The sequence below is a fragment of the Petromyzon marinus genome, chromosome 65 (genome assembly GCF_048934315.1).
Source record: "Petromyzon marinus isolate PM22_M1 ecotype Great Lakes invasive population chromosome 65, UKy_Petmar_22M1.pri1.0, whole genome shotgun sequence".
In the NCBI taxonomy this organism is placed as follows: domain Eukaryota; kingdom Metazoa; phylum Chordata; class Hyperoartia; order Petromyzontiformes; family Petromyzontidae; genus Petromyzon; species Petromyzon marinus.
The window spans coordinates 5,917,615-5,944,448 of NC_133731.1; the positions used below are offsets into that span (position 1 = coordinate 5,917,615).

General features: G+C 52.0%; 2 protein-coding genes across 5 annotated transcripts in view; one reads left to right on the plus strand and one right to left on the minus strand.

Annotated features, from left to right (window-relative positions):
- ZFC3H1 (zinc finger C3H1-type containing) overlaps nucleotides 1–17,702 on the minus strand; it is a 48,816-nt gene extending 31,114 nt beyond the window's left edge. For 2 of the 4 annotated variants that reach the window (XM_032978032.2, XM_032978027.2), the window contains exons 1-9: nucleotides 17,083–17,702; nucleotides 12,542–13,840; nucleotides 11,813–11,895; nucleotides 10,132–10,170; nucleotides 7,695–7,986; nucleotides 3,896–4,209; nucleotides 3,062–3,185; nucleotides 1,947–2,053; nucleotides 345–563 (exon numbers count right to left, since the gene is read on the minus strand). In XM_032978032.2, coding sequence (XP_032833923.2) covers nucleotides 345–563; nucleotides 1,947–2,053; nucleotides 3,062–3,185; nucleotides 3,896–4,209; nucleotides 7,695–7,986; nucleotides 10,132–10,170; nucleotides 11,813–11,895; nucleotides 12,542–13,840; nucleotides 17,083–17,539 — 2,934 coding nt within the window. In that variant the 5' untranslated portion in view covers nucleotides 17,540–17,702. The remainder of the gene's footprint in view (nucleotides 1–344; nucleotides 564–1,946; nucleotides 2,054–3,061; nucleotides 3,186–3,895; nucleotides 4,210–7,694; nucleotides 7,987–10,131; nucleotides 10,171–11,812; nucleotides 11,896–12,541; nucleotides 13,841–17,082) is intronic. The other 2 variants (XM_032978028.2, XM_032978029.2) reach the window with 2 other exon arrangements.
- Nucleotides 17,703–17,960: 258 nt separating this feature from the next.
- The window catches only part of SVIP (small VCP interacting protein), a 9,299-nt gene continuing 425 nt past the window's right edge, over nucleotides 17,961–26,834 (plus strand). Inside the window, exons 1-5 of the mRNA XM_032978151.2 lie at nucleotides 17,961–18,144; nucleotides 20,008–20,087; nucleotides 21,234–21,284; nucleotides 22,302–22,421; nucleotides 23,085–26,834. The exon at nucleotides 23,085–26,834 is cut by the window's right edge and continues 425 nt beyond it. Of these exons, the coding sequence (XP_032834042.1) occupies nucleotides 20,022–20,087; nucleotides 21,234–21,284; nucleotides 22,302–22,421; nucleotides 23,085–23,099 (252 nt within the window). The 5' untranslated portion in view covers nucleotides 17,961–18,144; nucleotides 20,008–20,021 and the 3' untranslated portion in view covers nucleotides 23,100–26,834. The remainder of the gene's footprint in view (nucleotides 18,145–20,007; nucleotides 20,088–21,233; nucleotides 21,285–22,301; nucleotides 22,422–23,084) is intronic.

Genomic DNA, 26,834 nt, shown 5'->3' on the forward strand with positions numbered 1-26,834 from the left:
GGACGCCATGCTAACTACCCTGCCGCTGGTATACACAGGAGGTCGTGGGTTCGTATCTCGACTCTTGACGCCTGTACATTTGGAGTACGCGTGTTCTCCCTGTGGCCGCGTGGATTATTCTCCGGCTCCTCCGGTTATTCCCTCCACATTCAGAATCACGCTTTTTAGAGTCTTTGGCTGCTATAAATGTCCACACGATGAACCACTTCGTTGAGCTATCATTTGTGGCAAGGTCGCTTTTGCAAAAGAAGCCAATGGGCTCAGTGGTGGGGGGCCTTACCTGATAAAAATAACCACAGTAAATAAAACGTTCGTATTCAGCGTGAGGGAGGGCGCGTACACACCTCTGGCTTGGTCACACGCTTGATCTGAATGGACTTCAGCAGCTCCTCCCGCAGCAGCATCTCTTCCTCCTCCGCTTCGTCCTCGAAGGGGGGCTTCGGGGGCTGTTCGGGCTCCCCGGGGGGCAGGGGAGGGGGCTCGCAGGGCTCGGGGGGCACGGGACCCGGCAGGGCGGCCTCCACGTGTCTCGTCACCGCCGCCGCCTCCGTGAAGGACGACACCTAACGACGGAGGGTTAAGATTGAGGTGTCAAACACAATCGCGGACGGGCGCCCGCCCGCAGGCTGATGCAGCGTTCACCTTGCGCCTCACAGGGACAGCTGCGGTGGCGAAATGTTAACTACCTCTCTCCCCACGGCGGTCACGGTGGATTTATCTCCAGGTTCTCCGGTTTTTCCCCTCCACATATAGAATCGACATGCTATTACCGTATTGGCCGCTATAAATTTCCACGTGACGACAGGCCCAATTCGTTGAGCTATGATTTGTGGCCAGGTCGCTTCTGAAAAAAGAGATGTATATGGCTCGGTGGGTCTTACCTGGCAAAAATTAAAAAACGGTCAAAGAATTGTTAAGAAATACGAAACGATGACATCACGGCCAAAGCTGTTGATGCCGCCACCATCACTCCACCGCACCTCCTCGCCAACGCATTCTACGCTCGGCAATATTCGGCAGCCGTTGCCCAGCAGAGGCACGCAGCACAACCTCCAAGGTGTGCCCCTGAACAGTCTGCCCACCATTCGGCCTACTTAGGCCTTCTCTTCCCCTCGTCACCGGGACTTCATGGGTGCCGTCCAAACGCCGGTCTCGGCAACACACCCTGAGACGCCAGGAGTCCCGCCCGGCAATTGCATGCCGGATTCTATCGAGTCCCTGGAACGGTGTGCGAGCATCAGCACCGTGGAGGCAAGGGCAGCCGGGGCGTGGTGCCGGCCACACCACACTCTTGGGTGCAGTTGGCTCTGAAAGTTACTTGCTAACAGCACTTTTCGCGACGACCTATGTAGGTTCTAAGGAGATCGCTGCATTTGTTTTTCTGTACCTGCGCGTGTGTGTGTGTGTGTGCCGTATGGTCTCACCAGGGCAGCGGCGGCGCAGCGGGCCGGCGCTAACACGCTGCCGCTACGAACCCTGCAGAGACACGAGTTCGATTCCCGCTCGCGGCCCACATCAGTGATAGCGATTACCTGCATCGGTTCTGGGCCTCTCCGAGATCATCTCGGGCTCAAATGAGTACCCGGTACGGTGTGCAAACATTGCCACTGGGAAGGCAAAGGCGGCCGGCTGTGGTTGCTGGCCACCCACCCCCTCGTGTGCTGTGCTGACCTTCATAGGTACTAGTTAACAGCACTTGCCCCAGCAGTCTATTCAAGGCTATACGGATGAGCTTTGTCTTTGTGTATCTCTATGTATATATCTCTCCGCGTCTCTGAGGGTGTGTGTCTGGAACTTCATTATCCGCACCTCCGATTGGAAGGCTGGCTACGTCCAGTGCAAAATAAGTTCAACATACATTCACAGGTGCTACCCGCTAACAGCATTTGCCCCAACAGTCCTGTTACAGGCTACACAGTGGATCCGTGTCCATCTTTTGGTCTCACCTGGAGCAGGCTGTGTGGCGCGAAGGCCTGCACGGGGAGGCCCAGGGATGACAATCCTTCCCCGTGTACGGCAAAGGGTTGCGGAGACACCACTGCAAACATGGGCACTGACATCATTTATGGTTTTATTGAGGAATTCAATAATTCTCTTCTAGATGCACTTAAAACCATGCACACACACGCACTCCCCTTCACTCCCTGACCCACCCACTCAGCGACTCACTCACCCACTCACCCAATGACTCACTCGTTCACTGAACCGTCCATTCACTCGTTCATTTGCTCGCTCGCGCACCAAACTCCTCACTCGTCTCTCGCAGAGCAGTGCAACCCTGCGCGTTGACGAAACAGCCTGCGGAAGCGGATGTCGCAGAGCCACCTCTGACACGGGGGCAAGCGGTCGCGCATTTTCCGCTTGCTGTTGCAAACGTTAGAGTGGTTCAAACCCAGCAGCAGCCTTGGTCAATACTGCGAGTATATTAACCGTAAATACTACGCGCTATCCCGCTTGACATTTGACGCTAAAGTTATTTGAAAAAAATAATAAGTGGCAAGGCCGCGGGTGCCGACAACAATCCAAAATTTGATTAAACGAGTCGAAAACTTGCTTGTGCCGCACAGGAGCAGCTGCCACTCGGGGTCCTCCCTGTTAGCTTAGTCCGCTGCATTGCACCCCGATATGTACTGCATAGAATGCGTCGTACGACGATTAACCCCTTTCAAGTTCCAAGACGTCTGCAGGTTGCAGGGTGGGTTGTCCTTGTTGACTGCTGAATCTTGGAACGTTGCAAGCGGTTCAGCGTTAATTTTATTCAGAGGCATAGTAGCGCCGCTGCTTTTGAAGGCGTTGTTACTCGCCGCAGAGAACCGCAAGCGACACGACCGCACTCTACGATAGCTGGCGCCAAACTGTGACATACGCCCTCCACGCGTAACTTCGTGGGAGCCTCTCGGTACCGATAAAGTTATTTTATTACATTTTTCCTTCCGGTTCCGATGATGTACACGTACGTCATCGGAACGGGACAGTGCGAAGCGACAATTACGATAATGGCGACGATGACGTGATCATTCGTCCCCGGGGCGGACGGAGGGTGCGAGAGCGCGGTGCTTACTGGGCGAGTTGCTCTCGCTGTCCACCTCCATAGCAACCTCCTCGTAGTTGTCGTGCTGGAACAGGTTCGCCCGAAGCTCCGACACGCGCCGTTCCCGCGGCCTCCTCACCTCCACGTCTCCGGCCTTGGGGGGTGGCGGGGGGGTAGGGGAAGTGACCAGTCAATCCCACGGTTGGCGAGCGCCAACTCCACCTCGGTGTCTCGCGCAAAAAAACCCACAGGGGTCCCCCTTGGGACCAAGTGAAATGACATCGCAGCAAGGCCGTGGGTTAACGGGCCCCTGGCGTTCAGGCGCTCGGACTCTACGCGAGCGAGCGCGGACGACGGAAGAACGAAACCGGAAGACGACCCAGCGTGTTTCTCACTTCGCTACAAAGCGGGTGAATTTAATGCGCGCGAAACATCCTCGAGACCAGGGCGGAAGTCGTCGGCAGCCAAAACAACCGAGAGGAGCGATTTTTTTTCGAATTGGTAAAACAAAAAAAAAACCCCAGCCTTTCAAGAGCAGCAATGCACGTGGTGAATACGAGATGGCGGTCCTTAATAAATAACATCACGAAACAGCAGTTCCTTAAAGAGACGTGTGCGGGTTCGCAGCCGCAGGTTTCCGACCCCTGCCCATGGTAAACTGGACTCCCATGGTCAACTGGAGACTCCATGGCCAACTGGAGACTCCAAGAGCACCCATTGTTTTGGGGATTTCAAGAGCCGCCACTGCAGTCCTTGAAGAGCCGCAGCAGGTTGCCGACCCCTGCTGCCCAAGACGAAGATGGTCGGCGAAAACATTTCCCGGGCGTGGCGAACATGGCGCCGGCAAACGCGCGCGCCACCCACCTTTCCGCCGCCGGTGCCCGCGACGCCGGGAGAGGCGGCCGAGGCGGCGCCGCCAGCGCCGCCGCGGTCGCCCAGAATCTTCATGAAGCGCACGTACTGCTCTTCGGTGCTGGGCAGCTCCCGGATGCGCCGGATCTCGTCGGCCTCCTGCCGCCGGCGCTCGGCCTCCTCGTCGTCGCGCCGCCTCCTCCTCCTCCTCACCGCCGCCGCCGCCGCCGCCGCCATCGCCTCCTGCCGCCCCTGCCAGCTCCGAGTGCGCCCCACGGCGGCGGAGGATCTCGCGCTGGGGCGCGGAGGTGCTAGGGGCCGCGCCGCTGGCGTGCGAGCAGGCGAGGAGTGGAGATCGGCGAGGGGGGGGAAGGTAGGGAACGGAATCTGAGTATTTGTCTGGTAAAATAAATATGGTTTAGGGTGCTGCTACGACCGAGGACCGCCACAGCCCGTTGCCAAACCAATCCCGAGGACATTGGCAAACCAATCCCGAGGAATCTGTGGGTGGACGAGGGTAAATATTCATTTACAGTGGAGGAATCCGATGAGCTATAAAGCTCTTTTTCACAAATGCCCAGTCAGGGCAGGTAAGAACGTTGCAACAATACACAGTACAAAAAACACGACAATCGTGCAAAGTACAAGAAAGTTAAACAAATCACTTTTTTTATCTATATATATAAAAGGGAAATTTGTGAATGTGTGTCTGTTCGAAATGTTTAGCATACTTCCCGACATGCAACAAACTTGAAATTTGGCGACTGGATAGCTTCCAGACTGTACACAATGCAAAAAGTATAAAAATAGACTTTCGTATTTTGGGGGAGGGGGGGGGGAGTGCGCAATAATGGATATATTTTGCACGGCTAGTGAGCAGTAACGTCACATCTGTGATGTCACCCGCACGCGGCAGCGTCACGCAGTGTGCCTGCTGACGTCACGCATCCCCCCCCACCCTCCACGTAGGCCGTGTATTAATCCAAGACAAGAGTCCAAGTCCCGGGCGAAGCCGAGTAGTAAAGCTCGTATACAAATAAAACGAAACTGTTTTTTCATCTTACCAGGTAAAGCCCACCGAGCTATTCACTTATTTTTCAGAAGTGACCCGACTACAAATGACAGTTCAACAAAGTGGCTTGTCATGCGGAAATTTCTATCAGCAAAAATAATCGAAATAATCGAAACGCACGTGTCTATGTGTGCAGGCACCCGAAACAAAAATAATCCACGCGACCACAGGAAGACACGCAAACTCCAAATATACAGCAGGTATCAGGGTCGGGATCTAACCCACAACCTCCTGCATATCAGGAGAAGATGATAACATCTCGCCACCGTGGCACAGCGGATATGATACCACGTTCTGCATGCACGCTACACGCTGGGCGGACGCTATTGAATCGTTTTTTTTTAATTGGTTGCACTGTTTGGCAAAGAAATCTGAACACCTTCCCGTCTCGCTACAATGAGTTTGAGAGCCACAGTTGTGATTTAAACTAAACTAAAACTATTTTTATTTCACCAGGTAAGGCCCACGGAACTATATAGCGTGGCCACAAATGATAGCTCAACGAAGTGGCTTATCGCGTGGAAACTTACAGCAGACAAATATTCTAAATGTGGAGGGGAACAAACCGGAGGACCCGGACAAAAATCCACGTGACCACGGGGAGAGAAACACGCAAACTCCAAATAGACAGCAGGCGTCGGGGTCTGGATCTAACCCACGACCTCCTGCATACCAGGAGAAGAAGATAACATCTCCAGCCACCGTGGCATACTTAAATAAATAAAGCGCTTAAGTTCGCGTGGGCGGGTGTGGCCAGCGACGATCGTTTCACGTGGCTCACGCCCACACGCCAGTGCGCAGGGCCGAAACGAGAAATATGTTGAGAGAGTTAATGTGACATCGGAGTGGAATTTATCCGCCAAGGTTAAATGGCCCACGACTTGGTTTCAAACGGCCCGTGACCACACGAGGAGTGCCGAAAGCAGTCGTATGTATGTGTGTATGTATGTGTGTGTATGTGTGTGTATGTGTGTGTATGTGTGTATGTATGTGTGTGTATGTATGTGTGTGTATGCATGTGTGTGTATGCATGTGTGTATGTGTATGTATATAGGGGAGCGATAGTGTAGCGGTTAGCGCGCTGCGCTATGAACCTGGCGACCCGGGTTCGATTCCCGCTCACGGCCAACACCAGTGACGATTATCTGAACCGGTCCCGGGCCTCCCCTAGGTCGACTCAGCCTCAAATGAGTACCTGGTGCAGTGTCTAAACATTGCCACGAGGGAGACAAAGGCGGTCGGACGTGGTGCAGGCCACCCACCCCCTCGTGTACCGTTCCGGCCTTCATAGGTGCTCGCTAACAGCACTTGCCTCTACAGTCTGTTAAGGCTATATGGGGGATCTTTGTCTTGTATGTATAGTGGGAAGCGGTCGTGTAGCGGTTAACGCGCTCCGCTCTGAACCCGGCGACCAGAGTTCGATTCCCGCTCACGGCTAACACCAGGAACGATTATCTGAACCGATCCTGAGCCTCCCCTAGGTCGACTCAGCCTCAAATGCTCACCTTGTGCAGTGTGGAAACATCGCCACTGGGGAAACAAAGGCGGTCGGGCGTGGGTGTTGGCCACCCACCCCTCGTGCCGTGCCGGCCTTCATAGGTGCTCGCTAACAGCACTTGCCCCAACAGTCTGTTAAGGCTATACGGGGAATCCTTGTCTTTTTAATGTATGCTGAACTTGTTACCCACTGTACGTAGCCAACCGTGCTAATCAGAGGTGCAGAAGAAGGACAACAAACTAAACACATAAAGCAGTTCAAAGGAAATTCGTTGTGCCATCTAGATCATGATTTCAAAGTTCATGGCTCCCAGTGCCTTCCTAATATCAGAAGAGCGCTCCTGAAAGCACGCAATGCGGTGACCCGTCTTTGTTCGATGGTTAAGCCAAAAAGTCGCCGTGAGGACGATCGAAATTTGCGCTCTGGTTGATGCCTTGCCACAGAATGCGGCATTAGAAATATCGCCGACTTCGGCAACAAGACATGGCGATCGTCGGGCTGGTTAAACCAGTTGTGCGAGTGCGTGACGCCCAGGCTTGTTTTTAGCTTCTGGGAAAAGGAATGAACCTCACGAGTCGATTGCAGTAAACACGCTGCGAACGCATTTCATCGTGTAATAGACACTACCTACAACAGAGCCAGTCCAGCACGGCTCGGCAGGCAACAGGTTGTTTTCGGCTGCAGGACCAGAGCCGTGTCTCGCTAGCGTTGGAACTCGCAACCGCCCGGAAGCCTGCTGTATATTTGGAGTTTGCGTGTCGCTCTCATCATCATCACGGTGGCTAGGAGATGTTAACTACCTCGCCTGATATACAGGAGGCTGTGGGGTTCGATCCCCACCCTGACGCCTGCTGCTGCTGTATATTTGGGGGTTTGCATGTTCTCCCTGTTGTCGTGCGGATTTTTTTTTCCGGGTCCTCCGTTTTTTCCCCTCCGCATTGAAGATTACGCGGCTGCTGTTAACTTCCACGCAATAAGCCACTTTCGTTGAGCCATCATCATCCGTGGCCTGGTCGCTTCTGAAAAAGAGCTACATGGCTCGGTGGGGACTTACCTTGCTAAAATAAAAAAAAATATATACTTAATCGTTTGCGCCTACAGAGGGGTTCCCCTCTCACGAAGCCCAGCAGCGCGGTATCACCGCCAGGCTCGGCAAAAATAGCCGGTGGGAGAAAAAAAAAAAAAATACCGCCGGCACTGGTGGCGCAACTCTCGCCGGGGAAGTTGAACGCGGTGCTCACTCGTGCGGGTGGTGCGGGGAGCTGGGCTGGGCCTCCTCCTGGCCGGGGTGGCCCTGGGCTTGGCCTGCGCCCCCCGCGACGCCGACACCCTGGACGTCGTCGCGCCGGAGCTCCTGGACTTCGCCGGCGCGCGCGGCTGCGCCTGCTTCTCGCGGCTCGACTGCAGCACCTGGCGCTCCTTCTGCTGCCACTTGTGGCTGGCGGACTTGAGAGCGAGCAGGCGAAGCTGCAGCTCCTCCTCATCCTCCTCCTCCTCTTCCTCTTCGTTCTCCTTGCCCGCGCCGTCGGGGAGCTGCGGACGCGTGCGAGAGGAGGTGGAGGGGGGGGTGGGGTGGGGGGGGGGGCGTGCGCAACGGAAACTCCCGTGTTAGTACAAAGTAAAGGCGCACAAAGCCCGGCAATTCACTCGCTCGCAGAATTGCTGGCACGCATTTATAATGCCGGGCACGCACAGGTGGTGGTGGTGGTGGAGGGATATATGAAATTAGCACCGTTGTTTCAGCTGCCACGGCAGGATATCGAACCAATGACATCTGGTGCTGGATGCGACCTGGCCACGGGTGATAGCTCAACGTATCGCGTGGAAATCTATCGCAGCAGCCAAATAGTCTAAACGCATGCTTCTAAACGTGTAGGGAAATACCGGAATAACCCCCGAGAAAAATCCACGCGACCACAGGAGGAGAGAGAGAAAACATGCAAACCCCAAATATACAACAGGTGTCAGGGTCCGGATCGAACCCATGACCTCGTGCATACCAGGCGAGGGAGTTAACATCTCGCCACTGTGACGAGTTTGGCGACCGAGGGGAAAAGGCCTACAGCCCTAAAAGCCAGATGGCAGGGGGGTGGGGGGGGGGGGTCCTTGAAAAAGTCAAGTGGACGGTTACGCGGCTCCGATCCCAGCGGCCAGTCCTGGCTATTACTGCGGTGGTGGTGCAGCATGAACCATGAAAAAAACACTGCTTAAAAATTACCACTACGCGTCAAAATACGACTGTGGACGTTAAAGATCCCATGACATCATTAGCAAGAGTAGCAGGTTGTGTTGTACGCCGGTGCCGCGGTCAAGACTTGCATAATTTCCAAGAGAATATGCAAATTACGCAATGATAAACACAGCAGCAGTCGTCCACTGAAAACTTGGCAGGACCCCCCCCCCCGAGAAAGAGTCTCGGGCCTCTCAAGAAAGGCTTTTCTGGGTGAAACAAGCGCAGTAATAATAACAAAACAAGTTTCAACAGCCGTGGGATCCGGCGGAGGAAAGAAGCGATGACGGGGGCGCAGTAGCTCGGACGGGCATTGGCCGTTACGACCTCTCGACCTTTGATCACAAACGTGACAAAGGTTATCACCGCGACGAGTGCATTGTGGCAAAGAGAAGAGGGCACGGAATCAAATTTCACACGTAGGCGTTCGCAACCGATATCGTTCATCATAAAAGTTTCGTTTGTAAATGTTGTGGGGTTCACGCTCTGGCACACAAGCGGTGTGCGCTGAAGTAGTAACCAATTGGTACGTTTTGTTCACGTGACAAACCTTACTGATTGGTCTGTGTCGGCTGATGGCAGGTTAACGACGACATTAATATATATGCAATCTAACCAAAGAGAAACTTTTATTACGAACAGAATTCAAACACAAAGAGTCTTAACGTGGATACAACTCACGCCCCACACAGGCTATTTGACGGGCGAGGCGTCTTTGATGCAACCGCTGATTGAGTGAGCTCAAGGCAGTAATCTTGGCACGAATATTTTTTTTTTGCCAAGGTCTGGGGAAAAATATAAACCAATGACCTATAGAAAGGTCATGGAACAAGGGGTGGGCGGTGGGCCAGCTAAAAGTTAGCTGTATACATTACAAATTAAATACAGATTTGCTTGTACATTTAAAAATACGGTAACGTAACCGTTTAAACGTAAACAGAAATTAGACCGAGTGGATAACTGTGAAAAAGAGCTGCATAGCTCTCATCGGATTTCTCAAGGATAAATAAATAGCATTCTGATTCCTGCAATTTTTTTGTAATTTTCTTCATTTCTGGGGGTGGGTGGTTGTATTTTTTTTATTGGATTTTGCGAGAACCTACGAGAAAAGTAAGCTAGAAATACAGGTTTCATGGTTGACATTGGTACATCCTCCCCTCTCTCTCCCTCCCCTCTCCCCCACGAGATTGCTGCCGTGGCACCAAGCGCCGAAAATACAAACCTGTACTTTCATGGCAAAACGTGGGGCATTTTGAAAGGCGATCAAAACAAAAAGGGCCTTATCCCGCGTGTTCCCACGGCAATGTCCCTGCTCTGACGGACTTCACTCAAAATTCGCGATTTCCTTTGCCCACCATGCCCCCCCCCTCTGTGCCAATATCGTACAGCCGTAAGAACACAAGCCAATGCCACACAACTGCTGCAAAGCTTGAATGTTAAGAGCCAACCTTCGGGGCAGGCCGTCCACTGTACAACTGCTGCAGGATCTAGCAGAAGGAAGGAAGCAAGCAAAAGGGAACGTGCGGAGGCATCAACAGCACTGGCCGTGATGATCTCGGCATCGATGACACGGCTCACGATTCCCTAAGCCGAAGTGAGGAACCAGAGAGAACCAGAGATATCCCCCCCCCTCCCATCCCGTGCAAAATACAAATGCGTGAGCGAATTTTCACATCCCAGCGATTCCACGAAACGTCAAGATTCTGGGCTGCAATTTTCATCCCGCTTGCATCTCGCTCGAAATTTGTCCGTCTCAGTCTACATAATGCCACGGTGGCGAAATATTAACGACCTCGCCTGGTATACACAGGTTGTGGGGTTCAATCCCAACCCTGACGCTGTGTGCGCCTCAGTAGTTACACTCTACACCTGTATATTTGGCGTTTGTATCGTTTCCCTGTGGTAGTGTGGACTTTTCTCCAGGTCCTCCGGTTTTACCCTCTACATTTAGAATCAACGTCAAGCGTTGAGTATTTGACTGCTATACATTTCCACCCACTTGGCTGAGCTATAATTTGTGGCCAGGTCGCTTCTGAAAAAGAGCTACGTAGCTCAGTGGGGCCTTAACTGGTAACATAAAAAAAGAGTTTTTTTTTAAAAGACCCAGATTTATATGCTCCGCTAGCCTATGAACACTAGCAGATGGTTTACAAAAAGAGCAAACATCCGACTCTCACACGCGGGATTCCACAATGATCCCATCGAAATCCCTAATTTTGATCGGATCATTGTGGTTTATTAGTAATAAATCGGCATTTTGCGACCCCCACTGCCACTGTGTAGCATATTATTACGTGCCAGGGACTCTATGAGATGATAGGGCAATATTCTGAGTCCATAATTGGCGATGGCAAAGCGGTTATAAGTGACTCAGAATTGTACGCAGTTGCGTATACAGTACACGACTTCCCTGAAGGCATTCACCTTCAGCGAGCGCGATGCCGATCACACAACGCGGTTCGAATTCGAACCTCGATCGATGGCTGCGTCATCGCCGCACACGCGTCGAATAAAAAGCAAGGGACCAGTCCTTACTTACTAACAACTCCTTACTTACAAACAACTCCTCTATCATTTTTTCATTGCTGGAGAGGATGCCCCCCCTACCCGAAAATCCTGGCTCCGCCATTGATTCCATGCATGTACCGAAAGCATAAACATCGCCATTGATGTTTAAAGCCCCTTTTGTCAATTCACTGCTGAAAACCTTTGCAGGTCATGCATGGGGGTGGGGGGGGTTATTTTACTTCCCCATGCTAGTCAGTGCAGGTTTGGGTGAAGATGGAAAGAACAGATTGAGGGAGCATTGCACAGTACAACAATAAATCTTGCTGCATTTCCCTCCGCAGACAACGTAGCCCTGCAGCAGCCAATGACCTTCCGAACATTATCCTGGCTCAGCTTCCAAAACCGATAGTCTCTACGAATGTCATGTTTCCCGTTAAAAAAAAGCTACCATGCACATCTTGCCATCATACATACAGTAGTTGCGATCGAGACATACAATTCTTCCATAAAATAATTGGCAGCATTTGCCACCCTGGGTGGTACCGATAAGCCATTTCGAGCTAAGGGCTCCAGGAGTTGTGCGTGCGTGGGGAGGCTCGCATGCACATTTCAGTAACTGACCAAGTCTGGTGAGGAGTCGGGGGTCTTGCTGCTGCAGGAGGAATGGCTGGACTCTGCTGCCTGGCAAAGTTTGTTGCTGGAGCCTATACACAACACACACACACACCATCACTCATCACTATGGAACAACATCATCATCATGGCGAAGACAAGGCCAGTGTACACTTTGTCTAGTTTAAATTGGAATGGTTTAGTGATACGGCCAAGCGCAAAACACATTTGACGCTTGTTGCAGAGGTCCGTGGTTCAGGAGAGAAGCGGCCACCCTGGTTAATACTGCGAGTGTATTGACCGCTAAAATGTCTTCAATTTGGACGTGACCTATGTCGCTTAGATGTCAATTCTGAACTGGTACTGTTTAGACCCCGGGTTCAAATCCAGGTATCCACCTGTGGAATAAACTGAATTTAAGTCCAGTGAGAGGTGATGGTCTCAGAATAGTCACCAAGGACTGCACATGCATAAAAAAACATCGCTATAAAATAAGTTCTACAATCAATTTGTCAAAATTCTTGCCGAGAATTACTTTAAAAAAATATATATCACTTTAACCGTCACGTAGCAAATGTTACTCAGTGCCACAGCGAGGGAGGGAAAAGTTGCGTCCCTCTACTCTGCGGACCCAAAGGTCACTTGATGGGATCTCAAAGGCAGCTCTGCGATGTCCGGTTCTGCGGGCCGCTCTCCCAACACCAAGGGGCCGCGTCGCTCTACGAACGCAAATCAAACCTGCGCCATTTCCATCCTCCGTGATCCGAGGGCCTTCGTCTCCATCCCTCGTGCCACTTCCTCCGCCGTCCCCCGTCTCAGAATGTCCGAGCTTCTTCTTGTTGAGCTCGTCAAGCTCGGCGGGCTTCAGGATCTTTTGCCGCAGCGGCTTCAGCTCGAACGGACGGAACGCCTTGGGCGAGACCGCCGGCTGGGGATGCTGCTCCGGGCAGGAATTGAGCAGCGCCGCCGCGGGCTTCGGCGGCCTCTGCATCCTCTCGTCGTAGCGCCCGTCATCCCTCGGCCGCCCGTCATCCCTCGGCCGCCCGTCATCCCTCGGCCGCCCGTCATCCCTCGGCCGCCCGTCATCCCTCGGCCGCCCGTCATCCCTCGGCCGCCCGTCATCCCTCGGCCGCCCGTCATCCCTCGGCCGACCGTCATCCCTCGGCCGACCGTCATCCCTCGGCCGACCGTCATCCCTCGGCCGACCGTCATCCCTCGGCCGACCGTCCCACGACCGTCCCGGGCATTCCCCAAGCCAGTCTTGGTTGTAGGGCCCGACGGTGCAGCCGCCGACGCCGACGCTACCGCCATCGCCGCCGCCACTGCTGCCCCTCGTTCGATCGTCGCGGTGAGCAGCCACGTCCCAGCCCCTCTCCAGGGCGGCATGCGAGTCATTCCACTCACGGTTGTCCCACGGCTCGTAGGGAACGCCGTCACGGCACCACGTCTTCCGCTCCCTCTCGTCCCCGTGCCACTCGCTCCAGTGCCTCCTGTTGTCGGCGTGGCGCTCCTGCCAAGCCTGGTCGTGCCACGGCGGTGGCGGTTGCGGCGGCAGCTTATCTTCGTGCCGGTCATTCCACGGCACCTCGTCCCATGTCCGATCGTCTGCGTGCCGCTCTTTCCAGGGCGGCCTGTCGTCACTATCGCCGCCGCCGCCACCGCCGGGTCTGCCGTCCCAGAGCCAGCGCTCATCCCGGCAGTGCCGAACGTCCTCGGCGTGCTCGGCCCACGCTCGTTCGCCGCCACCGTGGCCGTCCTGCCAGGAGGGCCGGTGTTCATGGTGTTCATCGCGGCACCATGGATCGGCAGGGCGGCGCTCCTGCGGAAGCACGGTGGGGGGACCAACCCCGCCGCCTGGGTACCAGGCGTTGGTCTTGAGGTCCTCCACCTCCCTCTCCTCCTGGTTGATCTCCTCCAGCTCCTTCTGGATCTGGCGGTACGTCTCCAGCAGCTCGTCGAAGCTCTCCTCGTGCTCCGGCTCGGGCCGTGCGCCGTGGTTCGGGCCACGTGCCGGCATTATGCGGGGGAAGCTCATCTCTGAGCACCAAGTTAAAGCGTCGTGACATTTCGAAGTGGAAAAACACATTACGTACACGTACTGCAGCAAGACCTCCCCCAAAGCTGGACTCGGATAAGCTGCAATTTTAAACTGCGCACGGTCTGAGACGGCTTAATGCTCGACGCAAGTCTTGTGTAGGCTATCCGAGGTGCTCTTATGAAGAGGACGTACGAGCGGCTGAGTAATGTAATGGGGTAAACACAAGTGATGCACGTGTGCTTGCAATTCGAAAGCTATACGAAGTTGTGTTGTATTGAATTCGGGGCACTAAATCCACGTGCTTTACTAGGGCTCTTTCTTGCTCACAATCGTCATTTTATATCCATTTCACACAAAAAAACTCATCTCGCCCGTGAGAATCACCTTTATTTTCCTGGGTGTAAAAATCAGCCTTCCACCTCTTCCCCCGAGCGCGCGACTCGTGTTAAACTGCACAGTTTGTTAAAAGTTAATGCATTAAATCAAGATTGAACGCTTAAGCTTCATTAAATGGTGAATATTGCATTTAAATATTCAGTTCACCGTTCCTAACTTATTACAAGCTTATGAAATGTGTTCGTGTTATTTACATGTAACATTAACGATGTTATTTATTTGTAGTAAAATACCCTCCTCCCAATTAGTCTGGCCCGACACGGCCCATGTTGACATGAGGTGGCAGGGTCACTTGGAGGTCAGTGCTCTTTGCTCTGAACCACCCTTGGGTTAAAATCGGGTTCCGGCTAACCGTGTTTCATCTGGGACCTCAAGTTCAGGGAGTTATTCGCTCCAACATGTCGCCTACACGAATAAAAAAAATCATATCGTATTTGTTTCTTCACAAGTCAAATCACCATACAACGCCGACATATTCAACTCGCTGAGGTATGGGGCGGATATGTGACAAGGTCGGATTTGGGAACGTCAATGGAACATAACAGTTACGCACCCATGCATAAAATACTGTGCTGGAAGTGGGCAGTTAAATGGTCAGGGCGAATGTCACGATTAAATGTGACGTTGTACTCTTTATTTTACCGTCTTATGTGTGTCACGTCACACCACACCAAAGGTCGGTTTAAGGACACACAGGTCATTATATAATTACGCCTCTGGGGTGTTCAGACCCATAAAAAAATACTTGTCACTTCTTTGTGGTTTCACATCCTCCTACGTTCACAAAAAAAGTCCCACCACAATGGGTGGTTAACAAAAAACGCAAGACATCGCGGTGTGGGAAACCCACAACGAAAATTGTACGCTATTGGGGAAACGGGAAAATTATTTTTCATTCTGTCCTGACACTCGGGTTATTTCGGTTTCTAGAATTCCTAACAGACAGAATGCTGCCCACTCCCAAGCCATTTGTATAAAATTATTGAGACTCGACAAAATAACACATAGGCATGTAACAATTGCTGTTCCCACTGAATTACAAATTTGGGGGTATCAATGATTACATTAAAGAATCTGGGGGGGGTTCTCCGTCTTGTCAGCACGTACCAAGTATTGAAAATCATAACCTTTATTTCGACCGGAAGAATCCACAATACCGTCTACTTTGTATCGTCTCATTTGTAATGTCTCAATTTTAGTGTAGCATCTATACCGTCTCGCTTATTGTACCATGTTATTTATGACCGCCTCATCCTTTTTCTCATTTGTACTATCTTAGCTTTAGCGGTGTCTGTACGACGCCTTTGTTTAGCCTCATTCTGTCTCGTCTGTCCCCTCGGAAGCGTAACCATACCCTGGGCTGCCATTCCGTCGTATCGGCCAACAGCCTAGGTAAATCACACTTCTCGCTTGAAAAATTCACACGGTGGCGAGATGTTAACTTCCTCGCCTGGTATACAGGAGGTCGTGGGCTCGATCCCAACCCTCGACGCCTGCTGTATATTTGGAGTTTGTGTCTCTCTCTCTCCCCGTGGTCGCGGTGGATTTTTCTTCGGGTGCTCCGGTTTTTTTTCCCCTCCACATTTAGAAACGTCACGCGTTTAGAGTGTTTGGATGCTGTTATACATTTCCACGTGGTGATACGCCACTTCGTTGAGCGATCATTTGATAGCAGAGTCGCTCCTGAAAAGGTGCTACATAGCTCAGTTGGCCTTACGTGGTAAAATAAAAAATATATATATAGTTTCTAGTACTGGCGGTGCCAGTGGGGGAGGAGGGCACAATGATCCGATCGAAATCCCTAACTTCGATCGGATCATTGTGGTTTATTCGTAATAAATCGGCATTTTGCGACCCCCACTGCCACTGTGTAGCATATTATTACGTACCAGGGACTCTATGAGATGATAGGACAATAGTCTGAGTCCATAATTGGCAGTATGTAACGGCAAAGCGGTTATAAGCGACTCACAGAATTGTGCGCGGTCGCGTATACAGTCCAGAGACTTCCCTGAAGGCATCGACACCTTCAGCGAGCGCGATGCCGATCACTAACAACGCGGTTCGCAATTCGACCCCTCGGTCGATGGCTGCGCCATCGCCGGACACGCGTCGAAAAAAAGCAAGGGACAACTCATTACTCACTAACAACTTCCTCACTAACAACTTCTCTATCATCTTTCATTGCTGGAGGGGTTGCCCCCCCCACCCACCCACCTTACCTGAAAATCCTGGCTCCGTCATGGGTTTCTAGTTTTGTTTTTAGTTTAGTCTCGTCTCTTGGCCATGTTAGTCCTCGACACCAAACCACCACAGCTCACACTCCTATGTTATTACAAGTCGAATTCTATTTCACGCAACGCAATATCATACCTGTCAACCCATTACGTTTTTAGCCCGTATTCTTGTACAGGGAAATAAAGAGTTTTCAGAGCCATACGGCGTACAGCCGTTTCAATACGGGCTAAAAAAGACGTATTTGTTTATTTGTTTTTTTTTGCCTTGTGATCGAGACTTTGTAGGATGGACGTTGGAATTTATAAGGGGCACGGGGTGACCAATACGGTCTGAATTGGTCTGTAATAAGAAGGCACTGATAAGTGGTTGACAGGTATCTAGTAGTGAGTGTACTACTTATAAGGGATCCACAGGTATGCGATATTTGACCTCAAGATAGGCAAATCTCACGATCGCCTTAAAAAGGGAAAAATCTCCAAACTACTTCCCCCTCCCCCACTCGTTCTCACGTGGAACCTCACACGGTCGCCTCTCCACACACACACACCCCACTCTAACGCAACACCTCACGCGAGAAAAACGTGCCACGTCAACAAAGGGTGGATACGGGACATCCTCAAGGGCGGCTGAGCCTCGTTCTCCCCCGCCTCCACCTCTCCGGCCGCGAGGCCCCGCGGCCTCGCCCCGACAACGCCGCCACCTCGCGACCTCCCCGCTCCGCGCCCGCTCCTCCATTTGGCTCGCGGCAGGAGCCCGCGGGACTTGTTCGGGCGGAAGACACCTAGCGGCTGATGCTGCTGCTGCTGCCCGTGACGATGCCCCTGACGAAGATGCCCTCGTCCCAGTGTCCCAGAGCCGCCGCCGCCGCCGAAGCCGTGGTAGGAGCGCGGCCTACCCCGATGCGTAGCCTGCGCTCGCCTGAGCGGCTCTACCGGCCGCGACTCGAGCGAGGAGGCGGGACGACGAGGCTCGGGGGGGTTGTACACCCCGTCGGACGCGTCGTCGATTTCGCCGTCCTCGAGCTCGCCGTCGTCCGCGAACTCGCTGTTCGGAGCGGCGTCCATGTGAGCGCGGCAAGCGGAGAGTTTGAGCGACGAGGGCGAGCTGCTGCTGCTGCCGCACGCGGCATCAGTGCGAGCGGTTGACCGGTGGAAGAATTGAGGGAAAGGGCGGCCCTCTCCTTCGTCTGTTAATGGTTGCGTGACGTCATGTCTACCCGAGAGTGGGCGTGACGTCATATGGGGAGGGAGGGGGGGCGGTTGAAGCAAGGTCCGTGATGTCATCGATGCGTTTCTCGCCCGTTGTGGCGTCATGTGTCGGAAGGGCCTACGCCCTCTATACCCACAACGTTGGAGCCGCGAGTGATGGTGGTTGGTGGTGGTGGAATCGATTCGACGTCGCTCTCGCAACCGGCATCGATTACCATCTGGACGCTTTGCGAGCGGCAATGTCGATCCGCGATTCTGTCGGCCGCGGATCGCTATTAACACAAACAATTGGATTCGAAAGAATCGACTAGGGGCGGGCTTGTCGGGTAAACAGCTGATCCGCGGCTGGTTGTTGTTGTTATCGTTGTTGTTGTTGTTGTTTTAAGCGTCCGAGCTCTCTCCTCGTTTATTCATCGACGCGGGCGACGGTTCGAGCGGGAGCGCCGCGTCGCGACAGCCTCGTAAGTTTTATTAATCGTGAATTTAACCAACGCAGCAGTAGCATCAGACAAAGTCAGCGGCCAGATTTCGGCCACTTGACCAATGGACGAAAGTCACTAAACGAACGTTGTGGCGGGGGGGGGTTGACGTTGGTCCAACGTTAGCCCAACGTTGGGCTGCTTACAATCCATCTCGCACCATCTCCGAGACGTGATGCCCAGCAAGTCGTTATTAAATCCCCAAAACTGTGAACACATCTGGGCCCTGCAACGTGCCAACGCCATCACGCAACATTCAAAGCGCCGATCCACCATTTACAATTATAGTGTAGTTCATAGTGCAGTGTATAGTAGTGTAGTCTATAGTAATGGATAGTGTAGTGTATAGTGTAGTGTACTAGTACAGAAACCACACCGGTTGTGTGTTGGAGAGTAAACCCTACTACAACGTTTACAATTCGAGTATCGTGAAATACTTATTTCCCTCATTTAAATGCAAATCAATTTATAACATTTTTGACATGCGTTTTTCTGGATTTTTGTTGTTGTTATTCTGTCTCTCACTGTTCAAATAAACCTACCGTTAAAATTATAGACTGATAATTTCTTTGTCAGTGGGCAAACGTACAAAATCAGCAGGGGATCAAATACTGTTTTTTCCCTCACTGTAACTACCGGAGTGAGGGGCTCTCAATTCGAAAAGCCTCGCAAGTTCAAAAATCCCGGTTGGAGGCTTCAATCGTCCCATCATTGCCTTTCTTGTACTTCGCAGGCCTGCGTGGACTTTGACACTTTATTTATTTAAGAGGCGGTGTGGCGTTGTTTTCCTCGCCTGGTATACAGGAGGGTCGGGGTCGGGGGTTCGATCCCGACCCTGACGCCTGCTGCTGCTGTATATTTGGAGTTTGCGTCTCTCGTCATCATCACGGTGGCTATGAGATGTTAACTACCTCGCCTGGTACACAGGAGGTCGTGGGTTCGATCCCGACCCTGACGCCTGCTGCTGCTGCTGTATATTTGGAGTTTGCGTGTCTCTCTCGTCATCATCACGGTGGCTATGAGATGTTAACTACCTCGCCTGGTACGCAGGAGGTCGTGGGTTCGATCCCGACCCTGACGAAGCCTGCTGCTGTATATTTGGAGTTTGCGTCTCTCGTCATCATCACGGTGGCTATGAGATGTTAACTACCTCGCCTGGTACACAGGAGGTCGTGGGTTCGATCCCGACCCTGACGCCTGCTGTTGATGTATATTTGGAGTCTGCGTCTCTCTCTCATCATCATCACGGTGGCTGCGAGATGTTAACTACCTCGCCTGGTGTACAGGAGGTCGTGGGTTCGATCCCGACCCTGACACCTGCTGCTGTATATTTGGAGTTTGCGGTGTCTCGCTCCCTGTGGTCGCATGGATTTCTACGGGTCCTGTTTTTTTCCCTCGCGATAAGCCACTTTGTTGAGCTATTATTTGTGGCCAGGTCACGTCTGAAAAACAAGTTAATAGCTCAGTGGGCTTCATAACTGGTAAAAAAAAACAAGCTTAATTTGTATTTTTTAAAATTATTATTTGTTTACCTTTGCACCACTATTGTGTTTTCGCATTGTTCGTTGTTGTAACGTTGCGACCCCATGCCCCTACTGGACATCTGTGAAAAAGAGCTTTATAGCTCATCGGATTCCTCCAGTGTGAATAAATTCTGAGTCCAATCATGATCATCATCATCCCTGTGGGGTTGCTAAAATAGCTGCCACTTTGCGGAGAAAGTCAACTAGTGGTTGTCCCATGGGTGGACGCACCGTAGGAATGTGGAATTTGCGGCACTTACTCAGGACGATAAGCAGGAGATGTTTTGTTGTTGTTCGTGGTGTTCTGCCGGTGCGCGAGTAGGTGCCTGCCTGCCCATGGGGAGCCTGTGCTTCCCTTGTCTGGGTGGGCAGAATGGGGACCAGGAGGAAACGCAGGACTTGGTGAGAAGCATTTGGACCCTCCGCATCAGCCCTCACGAATTAATCGATTCAAACGGAGCAATTGTCGCTCAGCTCCTTTTCACGTGAAGGAGAGTAAGCGAATCAATCCGAGGTGTGTGGCCAATGGGATGAAGCATTTTTTTGTTAACAAGGCAAAGGCACAGCCCTGCAAAATTGCCTGGATCAACGCCAGTGCTGACGGAAGGGCCTCCGCTACCCCCTTAGTCTTCCGTGCCGGCCAGAAGTTTTGGAAGAGGTGGCGATAGCCACACTTTACCCCACACAACCTGACCTGCCGATCGACTTGACGGTGCTGGAGCCATTTGCGCCGCTGGGTCGGCAGAGACAGAAAAGGGGATTTAAGAAACGTGCTTCGTTCATTCAACTGCTGTGCGGGGAGAATCAGTCGGCAACCTCTGGATCGCAAATAGCCCACGAGCCGATTTCACCGCTCCATCTCTTCCCCGGCGGGCGTCCCCTCGGACGCGTCGAGTTCCATCCCTTGGCTGCCGCTCCGTCGACTCCTGCAAGGGCCATTCGACGCGTGCGAATTGATGTGTCGGCAGGGCGCCACTGTGCCGAGATGTTAACTACCTCGCCTGGTATGCAGAAGGTCGTGGATTCTATCCTGACGCCTGCTGCTGTGTATTTGTAGTGTGCATGTTTCTCTCCCCGTGGTTTGCGTGGATTTTTCACCGGGTCCTCCGTTTTTTTTTCCCTCCGGATTTAAATTCAACATCGCACGCTTCGAGTAATTTTGCGGCTCTAAATTTCCACGTGAAAAGCCACTTCGTTGAGCTATCATTTGTGATAGCAAGCTTCTGAAAAAGACCCACACAGCTCAGTGGGCCTTACCTAGTAAAATAAAAATAGTAGTTGTAGTAGGTAACACCCCGAATCGCAACAGTCTACCTGTCCACCTGGGCTTGTGATGTACGTATGTTGAACTTCTTTCGTACCGTAGATAGCTAACCATGCAAATCGGAGGTGCATGGGAAGGTCAAACTCAAAAAGCAATTCTAAAGAAATTCATTTTCAATCGAGAAAGACGTCAATTTTGTCAATATACTGACCCCTGACCTTCTTGCCCCCCGCCCCCTATCACCCCCCCCACCCACCCCGCCCCCCTCCCCGTGCCCCTCGCAGGAGCTAAGAAGAGCGCAGTTGGCAGCGGCGGCAGAGAAGAGGATCCAGGAGGTGACGACTCTCGCTCCCTCTCCCCCTCTGCCCCTACACCGGATGAACATCGCATGAGCCCAGAACCGGATGCCTTGCTCGTCCAGTACCGCCCGAGGTGGCAAGACTTTAGCGGTTCCAAAAAATCACTACGTGGCCTATAACGGTGAAATGTGTGAAAAACACGATTGGAGCTATCCAGTAATCCGCTCTTACTTGCCATGTAAACTCTTTTTTTATTTTACTAAATATGTTTTATTTTACTTTACCAGGTAAGGGCCCACTGAGCTCTCTCGCCCGTTTTTTCAGAAGCGACCTGGGCCACAAATGATCGCTGAACCAACTGGCTTACCACGTGGGCATTCATAGCAGACAAATGCTCGAAACGAATGTTTTGAAGTGTGGAGGGGAAAAACCGGAGGACCCGGAGAAAAAAAAATCCACGGGGAGAGAGAGAGAGAAACACGCAAGCTCCGAATATACGGCAGGCGTCGGAGTCGGGATCGAATCCCCGACCTCGTGCAAACCAGGCGTGGGAGATGACATCACGCGAGGACGAATTTAGCAGCACCAATCGGGTGCAAAAGGGTGAATGTTTCACGCGGCATGCGAACCGGATCCGGATCGTGGCAATTCCCGGGCCTCCGGGTTTTGCGGGTCCCTCCGGCTGATCGTGGCCTGCGCGCGTGCGCGTGGTCGTACAGTCGTCTGTCGTGGGGGAGCGGTGGTGTAGCGCTCAGCGCTACGCTGCGCTACGAACCCGGCGGCCCGAGTTCGAATTGCCGCTCACGGTCACTTACACCGGTGACGATTATCTGAACCGGTCCTGGGCCTCCCCTAGGTCGACTCGGGCTCAGATGAGTATCTGGTGCAGTGTGTAAAAACATCGCCACTGAGGAGACAAAGGCGGCCGGGCATGGTGCTGGCCACCCACCCCCTCGCGTGCCGTGCCGGCCTTCATAGGTGCTCGTGAACGGCACTTGCCCCAACAGTCTGTAAAGGCTATAAGGGGGATCTTTGTTTTTGTTTTTTTTGCAGTCGTCTGCCCGTGGCATTAAGGACCCCGAGGGGGTGGCGCGCAAGAAGAAGCAGCGGGAGGAGATGGAGCGCAAACTGGCGGAGGAGGCGCGGTCGCCCGGGGAGGGAGGAGGCCTGCGGGTGAGAGTGCGATGAATCCACCTTCTCGGTGACATGAAAGGAATATAGTTCACAATAGAGGGTGTTTTTTTTTGGGTTGGATGGCGTAAAGATAAATGTGTCGTTAAAGCCGCCACCACCCGACAAAGGTTAATTATTAGTAAAGCTTTGTCACGTAAACAAAACGTGGCCAATTCGTTACTAGTTCAGCACACACCGGTGTGTTGGGAGAGTAAACCCACAACATTTACAATTGTGTGGCGTATGTACGTGGCGTGTGTGTGGCGTATGTACGTGCGTGTGTACGTGGGGTGTGTGTGGCGTGTGTACGTGGTGTGTGTGTGTGTGCGTGGTGTGTGTGTGCTTGTGTCTCATGGTAGAGTAGCGGCTGGCTCGCCGCCCTACGAACCCGGCGACCCGAGTTCGATTCCCCGCTCACAGCGAACATCGGTGACGATGATCTGAACCGGTTTGTGGGCCTCCCCTAGGTCGACCCGGCCTTAATTGAGCACCCGATGCGGATGTTTGAACATCCGCATTGGGTGCGGCCGGGCGTGGTGTTGTTGGCAGCCCACCCCTTCTTGTGTGCTGTGCCGGCCTCAAAAGGTGCTCGCTAACAGCACTTGCCCCAACAGCCTGTTAATTCGACCACGGGGGAACCTTTCTTATCTTTGTGTCTCCCAGTGGCAGGTCGGCTGATGGCAAGGGCAAGGAAAGCATCACAGGCACTGGGAAGAAAAGCAAACTCCACGCACAGATCTCCCCTGCCAGAGTGATAGTCCAGCCACCGCATCTCGCAGTGGGAGAGAGAGGTAGCCCGGCCACCTTTGTCTCTCTCACTGTCTCTCTCATCTCTCGCACGGAGCACAAGTGAATGTAAAGACGCCGACGCACGCATGCACGCACGCTAGCACACTGACAAACACACACACACACAGACAAAGACACACACACACAGACAAACACACACACATACTGACAAAGACACACACACAAACTGACAAAGACACACACACGCTGACAAAGACACACACACACAGACAAACACACACACACACAGACAAAGACACACACACACTGACAAAGACACACACACACTGACAAAGACACACACACAGACAAAGACACACACACACTGACAAAGACACACACACACTGACAAAGACACACACACACTGACAAAGACACACACACACTGACAAAGACACACACACGCTGACAAAGACACACACACGCTGACAAAGACACACACACAGAGAAAGACACACACACAGACAAAGACACACACACACTGACAAAGACACACACACGCTGACAAAGACACACACACACAGACAAACACACACACACACACACTGACAAAGACACACACACACTGACAAACACACACACACACAGACAAAGACACACACACACTGACAAAGACACACACACACTGACAAAGACACACACACAGACAAAGACACACACACACTGACAAAGACACACACACACTGACAAAGACACACACACACTGACAAAGACACACACACACTGACAAAGACACACACACGCTGACAAAGACACACACACGCTGACAAAGACACACACACAGAGAAAGACACACACACAGACAAAGACACACACACACTGACAAAGACACACACACGCTGACAAAGACACACACACACTGACAAAGACACACACACACAGACAAAGACACACACACACTGACAAAGACACACACACACTGACAAAGACACACACACACTGACAAAGACACACACACGCTGACAAAGACACACACACGCTGACAAAGACACACACACAGAGAAAGACACACACACAGACAAAGACACACACACACTGACAAAGACACACACACACAGACAAAGACACACACACACAGACAAAGACACACACACACTGACAAACACACACAGACAAAGACACACACACACTGACAAAGACACACACACAGATAAAGACACACACACACTGACAAAGACACACACACACAGACAAACACACACACACACACACTGACAAAGACACACACACAAACTGACAAAGACACACACACACTGACAAAGACACACACACTGACAAAGACACACACACACTGACAAAGACACACACACAGAGAAAGACACACACACTGACAAAGACACACACACAAAGACAAAGATCCCCCATAGAGCCTTAACACTCGGGGCAAGTGCTGTTAGCGAGCACCTATTAACGCCGGCCGGTGCTCACACAGAAACACACACTGACACTGACACACACTGACACACACAGAGATACACAGACATACACAAAGACACAGAAACACACACTGACACTGACACACACAGAGAGATACACAGACATACACAAAGACACAGAAACACACACTGACACAAACACACACAGAGATACACAGACATACACAAAGACATAGAAACACACACTGACACACAGAGAGACACAGACATACACAAAGACACAGAAACGCACACTGACACACACACTGACACACACTGACACACACAGAGAGACACAGACATACACAAAGACATAGAAACACACACTGACACACAGAGAGACACAGACATACACAAAGACACAGAAACATACACTGACACACACACACTGACACACACACAGAGATACACAGACATACACAAAGACACAGAAACACACACTGACACACACAGAGAGATACACAGACATACACAAGGACACAGAAACACACACAGACACTGACACACACAGAGAGACACAGACATACACAAAGACACAGAAACACACATTGACACACACACAGAGAGACACAGACATACACAAAGACACAGAAACACACATTGACACACACACACTGACACACAGAGACACAGACATACACTAAGACACAGAAACATACACTGACACACACACACAGAGACACAGACATACACAAAGACACAGAAACACACACTGACACACACACACAGATACACAGACATACACAAAGACAGAAACACACACTGACACACACAGAGAGATACACAGACATACACTAAGACACAGAAACATACACTGACACACACACAGAGAGACACAGACATACACAAAGACACAGAAACACACATTGACACACACACTGACACGTGCAGACATGCACCGCGCTTGTCTTGCTGTGGCTAGAGCCCCACCGTCTTGTGACCCCACGGGATTCGCATCTCTGCCTGCGTGCACGTTTGTATGTGTGTGTACGTATGTTTACCTTCTTTTGTACCGTACGTAGCCAACTGTGCTATGGGTCTCTGTGTGAGTCTGTAGGTTTCTTGTGTCTGTGGGTCTCTGTGAGTCTGTGGGTCTCTGTATGAGTCTGTGGGTCTCAGTGTGTCTGTGGGTCTTTGTGTGAGTCTCTGGGTCTCTGTGTGAGTCTGTGGGTCTCTGTGTGAGTCTGTGGATTTCTGTGTGCGTCTGTGGGTCTTTGTGAGTCTGTGGGTCTCTGTGTGAGTCTATGGGTCTATGTATGAGTCTGTGGGTCTCTATGTGAGTCTATGGGTCTCTGTGTGAGTCTGTAGGTCTCTGTGTGAGTCTGTGGGTTTCTGTGTGTCTGTGGGTCTCTGTGAGTCTGTGGGTCTCTGTGTGCGTCTGTGGGTCTCTGTGTGAGTCTGTGGGTCTCTGTGTGAGTCTATGGGTCTCTGTGTGGGTCTATGGGTCTCTGTGTGGGTCTATGGGTCTCTGTGTGAGTCTGTGGGTCTCTGTGTGAGTCTATGGGTCTCTGTGTGATTCTGTGGGTCTCTGTGTGAGTCTGTGGGTCTCTGTGTGAGTCTTTGGGTTTCTGTGTGTGTCTGTGGGTCTCTCTGTGTGTCTGTGGGTCTCTGTGTGAGTCTGTGGGTCTCTGTGTGAGTCTATGGGTCTCTGTGTGAGTATGTGGGACTCTGTGTGAGTCTATGGGTCTCTGTGTGAGTCTATGGGTCTCTGTGTGAGTCTGTGGGTTTCTGTGTGTGTCTGTGGGTCTCTGTGAGTCTGTGGGTCTCTGTATGAGTCTGTGGGTCTCTGTGTGAGTCTATAGGTCTCTGTGTGTGTCTCTGTCTGTACCTTGAACCTCTTTCACACCATACGTATCCAACCGTGCTAATCGGAGGTGCTGAGGTGAAGGACAACAAACACTAACCACAACAAAGAGCAGCTCTGAAGAAATGAGTGTTCAACATTTGTTGCGGTCTTCGTCAAACGATTGCACGAGGGAAAAAATTTAAGATGACGCACGTGGACATTTCACACACAAAGATACCACAGTTTAGCCTTAACAGACTGTGGGTGCAAGTGCTGTTTGCGAGCAGCACCTACGACGGCCGGCACGACACACGAGGGGGTGGGTGGCCAACGCCACGCCCGGCCGCCTTTGTCTCCCCTGTGGCGAAGTTTACGCACCAGGTACTCATGTGAGGCTGAGTCGACCTAGGGGAGGCCCTGCGC